Source organism: Ischnura elegans, chromosome 8, assembly GCF_921293095.1.
Source record: "Ischnura elegans chromosome 8, ioIscEleg1.1, whole genome shotgun sequence".
Classification (NCBI taxonomy): Eukaryota; Metazoa; Arthropoda; class Insecta; order Odonata; family Coenagrionidae; genus Ischnura; species Ischnura elegans.
The window spans coordinates 23,002,922-23,016,161 of record NC_060253.1 but is presented as its reverse complement, the minus strand read 5'-3'; the positions used below and the strand labels follow the sequence as shown (position 1 = coordinate 23,016,161).

Sequence of the window (13,240 nt, the reverse complement as noted above, 5' to 3'; positions counted from 1 at the left end):
TCACACAGCCACAAAACCCACTATTTTGAACCATTTATCTTAAAAAATGTCTGGGGGAAGTGCCCCCACACTTCCCGCTGACCTTAGCGAGTTTTCTATACCCTACAGACCCGTGGTTTTAGCTGCACCAAAAACCGCCTATCCTAGCTACGCACTTGAAGCGAAGGAAGAAATACAGAGGATGGTTTATCGACTCGTGAACATAGCACGCTAAATTGACCATGAGAAAATCATGGGTTTTCATTAGCACATGAGCACAAACAACCCAAAAACTGAAAAAATGACAATGCGATTTTTTAATCGTTATCACGAATGCAACACGAATTGTAAATTGAATACGTTTAAGCTCAAAAGGGCATATGAGTTGAGATCATGGAATCTACGGAATGAGGACTTCCTAACCTTTGAATTTTCCTTTGAGTAAAGTTGCGTGAATCACATTCATCACCAATTTTTTTAATGACCAAACACGTTCCGTTGGATAGTTATGGTTGGTTTAGGCTTCGAAAGATCATGAGCACAGAAACTACATTTTTCTGTAAATCGTGCCTTAGTAAGCCAGGTACGTCCAAGGACTTAAAATATTCAGATAGATAGTTGGTGATTTCGTCTTCGTTTGTTACACATTTAAAAGATTCGAATCCATGCAGAGTACGAACTATTTGAATTTACCTCGTTTTAGTCATCCACATCTTCGTTCTTGCTCGCTAAATCAACCATCTTTGATTCTTTTGGTGATCAATCATGTTCTGGAACTCTTTGTTGATGAGCTCACCTCCCGCTGAAACTAATTTGCAATCATTCCAAGGAAATGAGTTAAAACTACTCGATTCCTCGACAGGAACACGGACATTACCGTTTGTCAACAATTGCTTGGAGATTTGTTTACAAACACGGTAGTGAAGTGTCAACTCGATCTGGGCCACGGCTGGGCTTACAATCAGCTCGAATTAAATTTTTAAAATGTAATTTCAATTTAATTAATATTTTGAATATATTTAGTAATTAAAATGTTATATTACACACCTACATTTCTTAGATAACAGTGAGTGCTTGTAATTTAATATGAACTTTATATAATAGCAATAAAGCTCAAATTGATTCTACTTTAAAAAACGTTTCACATACAAACGTTAAAAACGTTTGTATGTGAAAAAGAAAAGGGCTGTTTTTAGAGTTTTCCCGGCAATTATTCGATTTTTTCTCGCCGTAAGAACCATCCTTGGACTTCAACGAACATTTTAAAAAAAGAATTGGCCAAATTGGTCCAGGCGTTGTTGAGTTATGCGCTTACCAACACATTTTGCGATTCATTTTTATATATAAGATTGATGCATTAATTTGGTTAACACTGCTTAAAATCCTGCAGGTCGTGGGAAGAATCCATTTTTACAGGAAATTTACCCGAAGATAGGTAGCATATGAACTTGTCGCTATTATCTTTGATCACTGTGTATTTCTTCGATGACGACAAAGAACTCTTTAGATTGGAGAATATTGTAGACAATCGCTAGGACAGCATCGTCCGAGCGCTTTTCTTTAAGGCGATGAGTAGCAAAAACTGCGACGTCCCTTGCAATACCACCGTGGAGGCGACAAATAGTCTGAAATATCGGTACGCCGTCGGTTTGCACGTGAGCAGCTGGAGGGGCAGAGCAATCACCCAGTAGAATCCAAGGGAAAACAACAAGATGAACGCTGAGCAGAATCGGCGGAGGAGTTTTGGTTTTGTGGATATAACTGGAATGGGGCTTTTGTAGCAGAAGATGGTCCAAATGATGAACGCAAAAGCTACGATTGTCGTCAACATGGCAGCAGCCGTGGGTGTCAGCACGCCGAAATAAAAGGCATTTCCATCGGGGAAGCAGAAAGCTGTGCCGGGGCGGTGGATATAGAGGCGTGTGTCAATGCCCATACTGACAGCAACAGGGATCACTGGAAGGCCCCAGCCAATGGTGGACGAACGGAGGAGGAGGTGGGTCATTCTTGTCTGAAACAGAACATTTAGAAAGATGAAAAAATGTATAAATCTACATCTACATGTCAATCTCAGAGCAAGGTCACTCCCCTTAAACGTGGAGAATTAAGAAAAAATTAGGCAGTCTGAATCAGGTAAATGAATCATGCTTTGGCTGGGATTGGCCAGGGAACAATATGGTACTTAATAACGTATATTATTATTCTGGCATATTAAACTATCATAGGGTATCCTTGCTTTAAATTAATTAATGTAACCTTACAAAGATTCTACTCCACCATCTAATATCCATCCATCATCTTAAATTATTGCTAAGAATTCTCAGGCAGAGAACACCCAAAATGCACTCACAATCAAGGGTACATATTCTAAATAAAGAAATCATCACTGAATTTGACAAATATTCTTCAAGTGCTCTTAGAGGTGCCATTCCTCTTGTCATCAAGGTTATCAACATCTACATAATAGCCCACAAGCCACGTAAAAGGCATGTGGCAGGGGGTGTTAGGACACCAGCGGTTAACACAAAAATAAAGTTCTCTAACGAAGTTGCGACTAGCATTTATTAGAGTCCTTTACGGTAGGGAGAAAAACGAATTCAAATATCTATCCGTTCGGCAAAAATCTCTCCATATTTATCGCTTCTATCGGACCTGGAAATATAGTGTAGCTCTAATATCATGCTCTCCGTGTCGCTCTTAAAGATATCCATTCTCAATTATTCAAGGACTCTAAGCCTAGTACGCAGCCTCCGAGTCTCCAGCGGCTCCCAGCCTAATGCACTTAAAATGGCTGCTGCTGCCATGTTATACTCTTGATCGTGGCCAAACCAATGATAGGCATTGCTAATACATAGTATTCTCCTCCCGAATGAATATGACAGGGGCGGCTCAAGAGGCCCGCTCCCCCACTTAATTATGTAAATACTGCACCCATGGACACCTCTAGGGCGTTTGGCAATGATCGACTATTAGTTGCCTACATTTATATATTTATATGTGCTTACGCAATGAAGCATTCCCGTATGTTGGAGGAACCTTTTACAGCCATGACCCGTAAATGCTCTCCATCTATTATTAGCATCAGTGCCACACACATTGCAAGTATACAGTATAATTTTCCTATTTCTTTCCTAGAATACTTCTCATATATTTTGTGCACTATATTTAAAATGCATTGTATTTATTTTGATATCTTGAGGCAGCTCATCAGTTCTATCCTGAACCTACCTCATAGTAACGCAGCCTTATGGTTTTAATGGTCTCTGATGTGATAATTTTTATTAAAATGTTTCAGAATTAAATGAGAATTGTATATTTCCCTTGGGTAGCATGTTATTAGCAACCTGTTTTATTTTATGAAGAGTGTAACAATTGAAAAAGCAGTCGGTTGGCCACAGAAAAGGTGATAAAAATATTAAAAAAGACTTTTAGTACCAGTTTACGTACTTCCTCCACATTTGCTTAGTTTTACTAAAATTCTTTGGAAAGATCTCCAAAAGTTGGTATTGTTTTGTTGTAAGATGCACAACATATCCCATTGAAAAATGTGCCCAAGTGCATGTCACTGTCAAGGACACATCGCCAAAGTGATGTTCGGGATCTGGATGCGGATACTATTTTCTAAAACTATATAGGTAAGATAGAAAAAGTGTCACGGCTTTCTTCCACATAGGCCCGGGTTCGAGAGATATTCGCATGTAAAGATTTTGCGCATCAAGAGGTTCCTTGAGTAAGCAACTTTAACACTGTGGCCGTAGCGGTGCGGTCTAAGGCATTATAACACGAACCTTTTGTTGGTATCCCGGGTTCGAGTCCCAGTGTCAGCAATTTTTTTTCTCGCTTTTAATTTTTGAAATCACCGTTACATTTTATCCCCATTCGTTTTATTTAGTTACTTCGTGAATTTTTAAATTTAACATCAATTTATGGATTTTAAACGAAACTCCGAATTGTGCCTTACCACGCGAATTAGGGGCGTATATAACGATTTACCCGCAAATTCCCGGGAAATTTGATCATCCTCGCCCTAGCCATTGCTCCCACAGCCACTTTGTATATTCGTAATCTCAAGTATTTCTTCTCAACAAAAATAAACATCATTGCCTATCCTCACATTCAGTTACTGACCCTAGCCAGTTTCCCCTCCTATCCATCAAGTACAATGATCCTGCTTTCCAGCAGCGTACTCAAGTCGTTTTCGAGGTCTTATTTGTTTACCTTTCGCGCCCATTTTCACACAATTGGGCCTCGGCGCTTCATTCAGGGATTATCGAGGGTCAGCTGTGGACGGAGGGTTGTTGGGACGGAAGTCTTTGAAGGGCCCTAGAAGGCAGGTCATAAGGGAGGCATGGTGAGTGGAAGGACATTCTGTTATAAAGATCGAGATTTGTTGGGAAAACAGTGGGTGGGCTGCGAAGAAAATATAATGGAGGCAATGCCTAGTGGAAATGATATTTTGAATAAAAAACGTTGAAGCCAGAAAATACCAGTGCTTCAAAAATGGAAAATAGACATGAAAGTGGAGGCACACGCGTCAAAAACCGGGGAACGATTCATGAGTAGATGTGCAATCGGTTAATTGATTCGAGGCAGAGGTGTGCACCGATGCACACGACGAGCACATTACGCGGAAATTCACGTGTAAGTAATTATATACGTCCTCTAATTCGCGTGGTAAGGCACAATTCAGAGTTTCGTTTAAAATCCATAAATTGATATTAAATTTTAAAAATTCGCGAAGTAACGAAATAAAACAAATGGGGATAAAATGTAACAGTGATTTCAAAAATTGCAAGAGAGAAAAAATTTTGCCGACACTGGGACTCGAGCCCGGGATACCACCTATAGGTTTAGGGATTAGCGCCCCAGACCGCACCTCCTCGGCCACAGTTATGAGGAGGCGCTAACTCAAGGGACGTCTTGCTCCAAAATCTTTACATGCGAATATCTCTCGAACCCGGGCCTATGTGGAAGAAAGCCGTGACACTTTTTCTATCTTACCTATATAGTTTTAGAAAATAATATCCGCATCCAGATCCCGAACATCGCTTTGGCGATGTCTCCTTGTCAGACCCCATATTGAATGCCGTCAATGCATGCACAAGTCGCCGTTTCCTCTGTAATAAATGCCTACAATCTTGAACATAGAAGTTGATAAAGTGGAAAGAAGTTCCTGCAATTAAAAATATATATGCTTAATGTAATGTCGAGGTTAGATTTGCATGACTGCTTTTTACGAGCCAATATAGGCCGTAACAAATCTTCCACGTGGTTTGTGCCACGTTCTGTAAACGGTTGTACTTTATCCAATCATCAAATGTATGGGTGACATACCCGTAGCACTTTGCTCGGGTGGAATTGTGAGGACAGGAAGACTGAGACCACCGCGACCCAGCAGAATGAGGCGACCATGAAGTAGTGCTGAAAACCTCCGAGGACGATGCACCATATGGATTGGCCACATTCGTGGATGGCCTTCCTTCGAATCTCTTCGACGACACATATCACCAGCGAGAGGGCCACTGAGGCGCTGAGGTTCAGGTTGATCTTCACATACAGGGATTCACACCAATGCGGGCACAGTGCAGCATAGAGGAACATGGCCACGAGGCAAAGCAGGGAGATTGAAGAGGAGACGATGTGGACCGTTGAGATCTGGGCATCGTCTATTTCCCACTCGCCATTCTTAGGCGGTAGGGACACGAGCAAAGCAAAGTCGGTCAGGTGGTCGCAGATGCATCCGAACATGTCTGGTGGTACCAAGTGGGTGTCGCACACAGGCCTGCATCCCTCATCCGTCCAATGACGAGCGCTCTCCTTCCAGAACACGCATTTGCTATTTTCTGCCCCTTTGAACGGTCCTGAAAGCAAAAAGAGAATCCCCGGTATAGATGCCATTGAGAAGTCGAGTGGAAGCATTCGAAATGTGGTGCTACCGAAGAATGATGAAGATAAAATGGATTGACAATGTAAGTAACGAGGTAGTCCTAAGAAAAGTGATAGAAAAGAGAAGCTTCCTAAAAACCTTAAGCAGCAGACGGGACAACTTAGTAGACCACATGACCTGATGGAGACAATCGTTGAAGGAAAGAAGGGCAAGGGACGGCCCTTTTTGAGATTCATGGGACGGGTTAAAAAGGATGTAAAAGAGAAGAAATACATTGCTACGAAAAGGTTAGTGGGTAGGAAGAGAGAAATGGAGAGCTGCATCAAAGCAATCTTAGGATTGCTGCCTTATGATGATGATGAGATGTGCAGTACTTTCATTGGCATTTTCATAATGGCAGACGCATTTTATCCGCTGTTTTAGTTTGAGATCATAAAATTATGCATTTTTAGAGTTTTGACCCTTCCCCCCTAAACTGCATTTGAGCAAGGTTCCAGAACTTTTTCAGTATGACTGATGGATTTGAAAAAAATCGATTTTTCCGATCGGCTCTAATGCATCGGCCACGGTTTAATTCACTTATTCAATTTTAAATAGTTGCAATTACAAAAGCAGATGTGAAATGAACTTCACACAGCTCACCGTTGACTCCTTCGGTGTTACCCGCTTTAAAAACAAGTATTTTATCACCGCACGAAAATCAACTTTATCAATTTGTAAAAACAAATGAAAGTTGTTCTTTACAATGGAGAACTTGCAAGGATTTTGTATAGGCAATTTAACTCATGCATCGTATAGAAAATCAAAAATCTTTAATGTGTATACTTCTCTTTAATCTGAGTGACGCATATTAACTGAACAATCGCGCCCTGAAAATAATGATATCGTTTTACGGCATTTATGACGCGTGACGTCATATATGCCGTTCCGTGGCATGGTAACCAGGCATAACAAAGTGTTTATCAGTTCGAGACGCTGGAAAGTGGATTAACCTTGAGATATACATCTCCTGCGCTGTAGTACAAGTTTAAAGAAGTACGCTATCTGTTTTTATTTTACACTTAAGAGAATTATCGGCATGGAAGCTGGATATATTCGTGAGGGGTCCGGAAATCTGCCCGAACTCGATTCTCCCATAATGATGGAGTACTTAATGAGCGGTGACAAATAAACATCAGCTGAAATACGAATTGTAAAGGCTTTGCGGTAAGTATTTTATATTATTTACAAGATAAATGAATATATAAATTGTTTTCATGTGAATTCTGTTGCAGTAGGTCGTCATTATTAGCAAAGTTTTGATAATACATGTGACCTTTTCGCAATGTTTACATTATGAATCTCTATTTCAGATCTATGAGAAAAGAATACATTGAGAGGGTGACTTGACGTGTGCCATTACAAAGATCTAATAATTTATGCCGGGTGAAGTGTTTTTCTGGAACGTAAAGTTACGGCCAAAAATTATAATGCCACCATAGTATTCGACGAAGCGCCGAAGACGATTTTGAGCCTTGCCTGTCACGATTGCACAGCGTCGTCGGGTAATTATTATGCTTCGGCGTAATGGTTCATTAGAACTAATTATTAACTAATTCATGCATATCTTTATTAGTAGCTGAGACCACAGTTAATGGCTTTATAAGTACCTTTATGTTATGATGTTTATTTGTAATGGTTTCAAGTAACTCTTAAATTTATTGTTATTTCATCAAAGTTTAGACGTATACCGACGTTTTTTATAGACGAAATATGCTAGTAGAATCGATGGTAATATGTAAAATAATAATTTGTAAAAAATAAAATGTAAATTATTTGTATGGAAGATGACTAATGATGCAAAGTTTACCACTTCAATTTAAGGGGGATGCAAGCATGCCTTCCTTGGCTTTCCTAGTGTGGCTCCACAACAAAAGCTTAGAGCCTTCCCCAACTGAAACTGAGTGCTATTGGCGCAAACCACCTTTGTCTGGTGTGAGAAACCAACTCCTTATGGCCACTGATCTAGGAAATTTGAAGCCTGTGGACCCAATTCTTGGAATTGGTGATTTCAAGGACCGGGTATGGATGGACTGCAGGGAAAATGACGATCAATGTGTTCTGTTGGCTTACAACTCTCCCTCTCACTCCCTTGAGCAGTTGGGCTTATTTTATTTGGGCATTTTATTTAAAACTCAAAATTTGACCCATAAGCTCTATGAGGATTCAGCTGAAAAGTGTTCGGAGTTACTACCGCGTAGGTTCATCTCTGCAGACGACAGTTTCACCGGCATTACAGCAGGCTTCTTCAGGTCAATGAAGTGGAGATCCGTGGTATCGCCCGTCTCTTAAACACCCCGTCGGAGGCCGGTGCAAGAAGCCTGCTGCGATGCCGGCGAAACTGTCGTCTGCAGAGATGAATCTACGCGGTAGTAACTCCGAAAACCTGTCTGCTGAATCCTCACCACACCGCGAAAGCCTACACAAGGAGCTCTATGAGGACTTCATTCAATTTGCTAAGTCAAAAATGACCCTGCCCCTTTGTTTACAAGCATCATCATTGACTGTTGGGCAGGTATCATGTCACCTGTGGCATAAGTTGAGGTATGCACGATTGGGTGCCTCAATGATTTATACAGAGGCTAACTGTAAGATGGATGGTGGTGGTGCCCTGGCTGAGCAGCTGTTGGGTGCTCGACCCTTTAAAATCACAGGGCCAATGAAGAGGGGGAAGGGCCTAGAAGGTGATGTAATTAAGACATTAAGACGAGAGTTGGGTGTTAGTTTTGAAAATACAGGACTTTTATTGAAAGCTGAACTCCCTGAATTTGTGGCATCGCCTGATTAGTTCTGAATATGTGGTAAAGGTGAAGCGTCCCACATCTGAAACATGCAAGACTTATGTTAGCAAATGTGGGAAAGTGGGCAGTAGATGCCATGCACAACTGCAACTCCAAATGTTGTTTTATAGGAAGGAAAAAGGAATATTGTGCGTTGCTGGCTCTAAGTACAAGTCATTTCCAAAATTGAAATTAAAATTGTCAATTATGATACAAATTTAGCGAAGACACTGGTTGACTGGGCCAGAGAATTCTGGAGAAAAAATATATTCCCACTGTTAATTAAAGCCCTATGATTTCAATAAAATGTTTTAATGGATTTTAATTCACAATTTCTTTTAAAACCTTAATCCATTTAAATTTCACCAGAAGTCAACTGTCTATGTTAACAATCTATCTATGTATTCCATAATTGGAATGGTTGGATTCTGGATGGCAAAATGTAAGTAATGTGAATATGAAAATGTGAGTTACCTGAGAAAATATGAGGTGCTTCTAAACTTATGGTAAAATACTGATTTCAGAGGTTTGTAGAATGTTTTTAATACCTTTATTTACAAGTATTGCAATAATAATAGACAAGCTCTCACTGACTCATTAAATTTCAATAACTAATCACACTTCTTAATTATCTTATTTTCTAAATTTATCAATCCTGCAGCTATTTCATTGACAAAAATTGTACGCAATTTTTCTGACAATTTGCCATTTAAGTTACATTTCATTACCATATAAGGCTCCGCTGCCCTCCCCAAAACTCCGCCCGTGCACCTTTTCCCCGTTAGTGCCGCCCAGAGTCCCGGAGGAAGCGGCCGGAACGGCGGCCCCCGCTGCAGTACTGCCTCGGAGTACTCGGAACGGCATATATGACGTCAGACCCTTGGAAACAACCACGCCCCCTTTCGAACGCCGTTTTTCGCGCCATTGGATTTTCGACAACTTTGAGAATTTTTATCTCGGGAACGAAGCCTTACCTAGCCCTCGGGTTTTTTGCGTTGTGCAAGATTTAACGTCTTCTATCTCTTCTATTTTTTTCAAAAAATGTGCAAGTTCTCCATTGGCAACAACAATGAAACTATGGCATGGATACAGCAATTCAAACAGTCGACAAGTCAAAAGTACTGCTTGCTGGGAAAAATTAATTTTTGATTTTAAGAGCGCAATCTATCGGAAATTCTAAAAACATATTGAAAGACCCTAGTAGCAAACTGGGAATGGCATTGTATAAATTATTTCAACTTTCCCTCTTCCAAAAATATGCTTTCCTTGAAGATTTATCCATTCTGATAAGGTCACTTGAAAATAATAATTTCTGACCACATTACCACCCTGTTTAGCTAAATGGATTCGGGTCATTCTTAATAAACAAGTTGATTAATTGAACAAAAACACGGCCAACGTACCTAAATATTCGCTAACTTTTATCAGAAAGTTTTTGGGTGGAAATTAATTCCGGCAGACTTTTGCATAGCTTGCGGCCTTCATTCGAGAAAGCCTTCATAAAACCCGATCTGAATTTCCAACTATCTTAAGAAGAAACAATGTCAACATAATAATCTTTGATAAATAGTGTGATAGCATATCTCAAATAATTTTTCAATTGGGATTTTCGGTATATTTTAGTATTTTATTCGTGATATTTGTCCATTTGCTTTTGGTAACAGACGGAAACGGACATTTGCCTTCCTAACGAGAAACGGATACAGCAGTAACGACATGAGGTATAGAATTGTGTTAACAAAGGAGGCGTTCATGAACGTGAAGGGTCTTAGGAGAGTAGGGGTGCCCACTTACAAAAAATATTTGGGGGGCCCAAACCGGGGACCTTGCCTCGGTAAATTTTATAAGTAGTGAATTTTAAGTTTTCTTAAGCATTTTAGAAGAGTCATATGATAAACATTAGAACCCTGATCACTCGAATCTCTATTTCTGGACACCGCGATGAAAATCGATAAGCCTGACTCATTTTTTCCTCACATCTGTAACGAATGTTTTGGGGGGGGCTCGGGCCCCATGGAGTCGGCGCCACTGTGTGAAAGAATCGTTATGTAAGAGTTCAAAGAAAAGGTAAGTGAGGAGTCTGATCTGGAGAGTAGCGCTTTTCTACGCGGAAACGCGGACACTAAGGAAGGAGGACGAGAGAAGACTTGAGACGTTCGAGATGTGAGGTTTAGAATCCCCTTCTACATAAAATAAAGTTTCTTTTGTTGAATGTTCGCACGCAATGTGGACTTGCAGATGACTCTGTTAACCTTTTTCCACCCACCGTAGCCATATGGCTATAAAGTCCTACAATTCTGAGCATATGAGGCTCTTGTGTAAAATGCGCACTGCTTTTTGCTGTCGAGTTATCAAAAATATGTTGGCAAAGCTTGCAACAACTTATCCACTTATTATTTGATTTTTGAAGCCGGACGAAATAAGCCCACTGGCGGAAAGAGACGGGTGCGAAACGTAAATGAAATATGGACGCGGGCACTTAGGAAGGATGGCGGGAGAAGACTGGAGACGTTCGAGATGTGAGTGTGAGGATGAACGGAGAAAGTGAAGTGGACTGAGAGGAGGAATAATCGTTTAGGAAGAATAATTTGGCCGTTTTCCAATTCGCAATTATTCACCCTTCGTGCACTTTTCAATCGTCAACTTACGGATGTGACGACAGCAAGAATGGATCCAATCGGCGAGGGCGCAAGGGAACGAAGGGTAAGTGAGCAAGGGAACGCGGATGCTCCCTCGTTAACGTGCCATCGCAGGGAATGGACGAGAAAATGACGGCAATGGAAAACTCAAAAATCTTGAACTGGAGCTGTAAGGCCGTTTTCCAATCCACGTAGTATGCACTCATTCCCTCGCTCCCTTTCTCCCTTGCACCCTGCTCCCTTACAAATGCTCTACTGGCGCCATAAAGTGTGAACGAAAATAATGCGAACTATTGGCAGTACCGAAATGTGAAGCGCAGGGTCGGGTTAGGACATCTTGTGGTTGATTTAAGAATTAATTTCACCCTACTACTCGGTTTATTTACGTTTGTAATTTAGACTGCTTAGTATTTTGACTTTTCTGGCACCGATTGGACGCTCTCTCTTCACATAATAAACAAAAAATTACTTACAACTCCAGTTCAAGATTTCCGAGTTTTCCATTGCCGCCATTTTGACGTCCACTTCCTACGAGGGGAAGGTAGTGAGGGAGCATCCGCGCTCCCTTGCTCACTTACCCTTCGTTCCCTTGCGCCCTCGCCGATTGGATCCACCCTTGCTGTCGTCACATCCGTAAGTTAACGATCGAAAAGTGCACGAAGGGTGAATAATTGCGAATTGGAAAACGGCATAAGTACTTTGTGTTCATTATGTGTAGAAGGAGCGTCCAATCAGTGCCAGAAAAGTCAAAATACTAAGCAGTCCAAATTACAAACGTGAACAAACCGAGAGGCATGGTGAAATTGATTCTTAAATCAACCAACAGATGTCCTAACACTACCCTGCGGTTTCACATTTCGTTACTGTCAATAGTTCGCATTATTTCCGTTCACAATTTATGGCGCCAGTAGAGCATTAGCAGGAGAGCAGGGTGCAAGGGAGAAAGAGAACGAGGGAATGAGTGCACACTACGTGGATTGGAAGTGCTGAACGCGGTGGGTTAAGAGAGACAGCATTTAGATGAGATACGAAGGAGACAGGAAGCATGAATGGAGCGAGTACTTAGCGGGTAAGGGATGTTGAAAACGGTGTTGGATGATAGAAAGTTAGGTATACGAGGGAGAGACGTAGGAGACTTTGAAGAAAATTTAGATGGAATAAAAGGGAGTGAGCCATATTGGCAATTGATAAGAGAAGGTAAGACTGCAAGCATGCATTTTAAGAACGTAATGGAAACATACCCCAGACGGCACAGGAAGTTTTCGTACCCAAATACGAGGGTGGACAATCAAGATACAAAAATCGCGCTTAGGAAGTTACTTAGAAGGTTTTGTTTCTTTATTTCCTTTAATGACGAAAAAAGATGCAAGAGGAGTGGCAAATTCATATGCATCGATAAAATTGTATCTCATCGATAAAACTGTATTCGGTCTGGGACTATTTTCTTTCGCGGGTGGTGCCATCTGGTGCCATCGTGCCATATCCTCCTAGAAAGATCACATGCCTTCACAAGCCGTTGGAGATGGCATGGTCCACGTCACGTCTCACCACATTTCAGGGATTTTTGTGGTTAAGTTAGTGAAAAATAGAGTGTCTGGTAATGGTGAAGTTTCCCTTATTCTTTAATTTCATTCTCTGGGCTTCAGAAACGTGTTTGTGAGATATTTTTTGTTAAAAATGCCTTCCGTGTGTGTAATGTCGGGATATAATGGAAACTCCGGGACATGGCTCAAGTTTATTTAGCTTTCCAAAAGATCCTGAGTTGAAGAAGAAGTGCATTTGGGCGATAAGAAGAAAACATTTCACCCCTACGAAAAACTGTGAGGTATGTACTCTTTCTCGCTGTAATTATTTGGACGTAATTTTAAGTTAGAAGTGGCTTCGGGATGTTGATGCATCAACATCCCGAACTATTC

General features: G+C 40.9%; 1 protein-coding gene across 1 annotated transcript in view; it reads right to left on the bottom strand.

Moving 5' to 3' along the window:
* The window catches only part of LOC124163829 (adhesion G protein-coupled receptor L4-like), a 30,946-nt gene that overhangs the window by 5,553 nt on the left and 12,153 nt on the right, over positions 1 to 13,240 (bottom strand). The window contains exons 6-7 of the mRNA XM_046540931.1: positions 5,314 to 5,840; positions 1,664 to 1,990 (exon numbers count right to left, since the gene is read on the bottom strand). Of these exons, the coding sequence (XP_046396887.1) occupies positions 1,664 to 1,990; positions 5,314 to 5,840 (854 nt within the window). The remainder of the gene's footprint in view (positions 1 to 1,663; positions 1,991 to 5,313; positions 5,841 to 13,240) is intronic.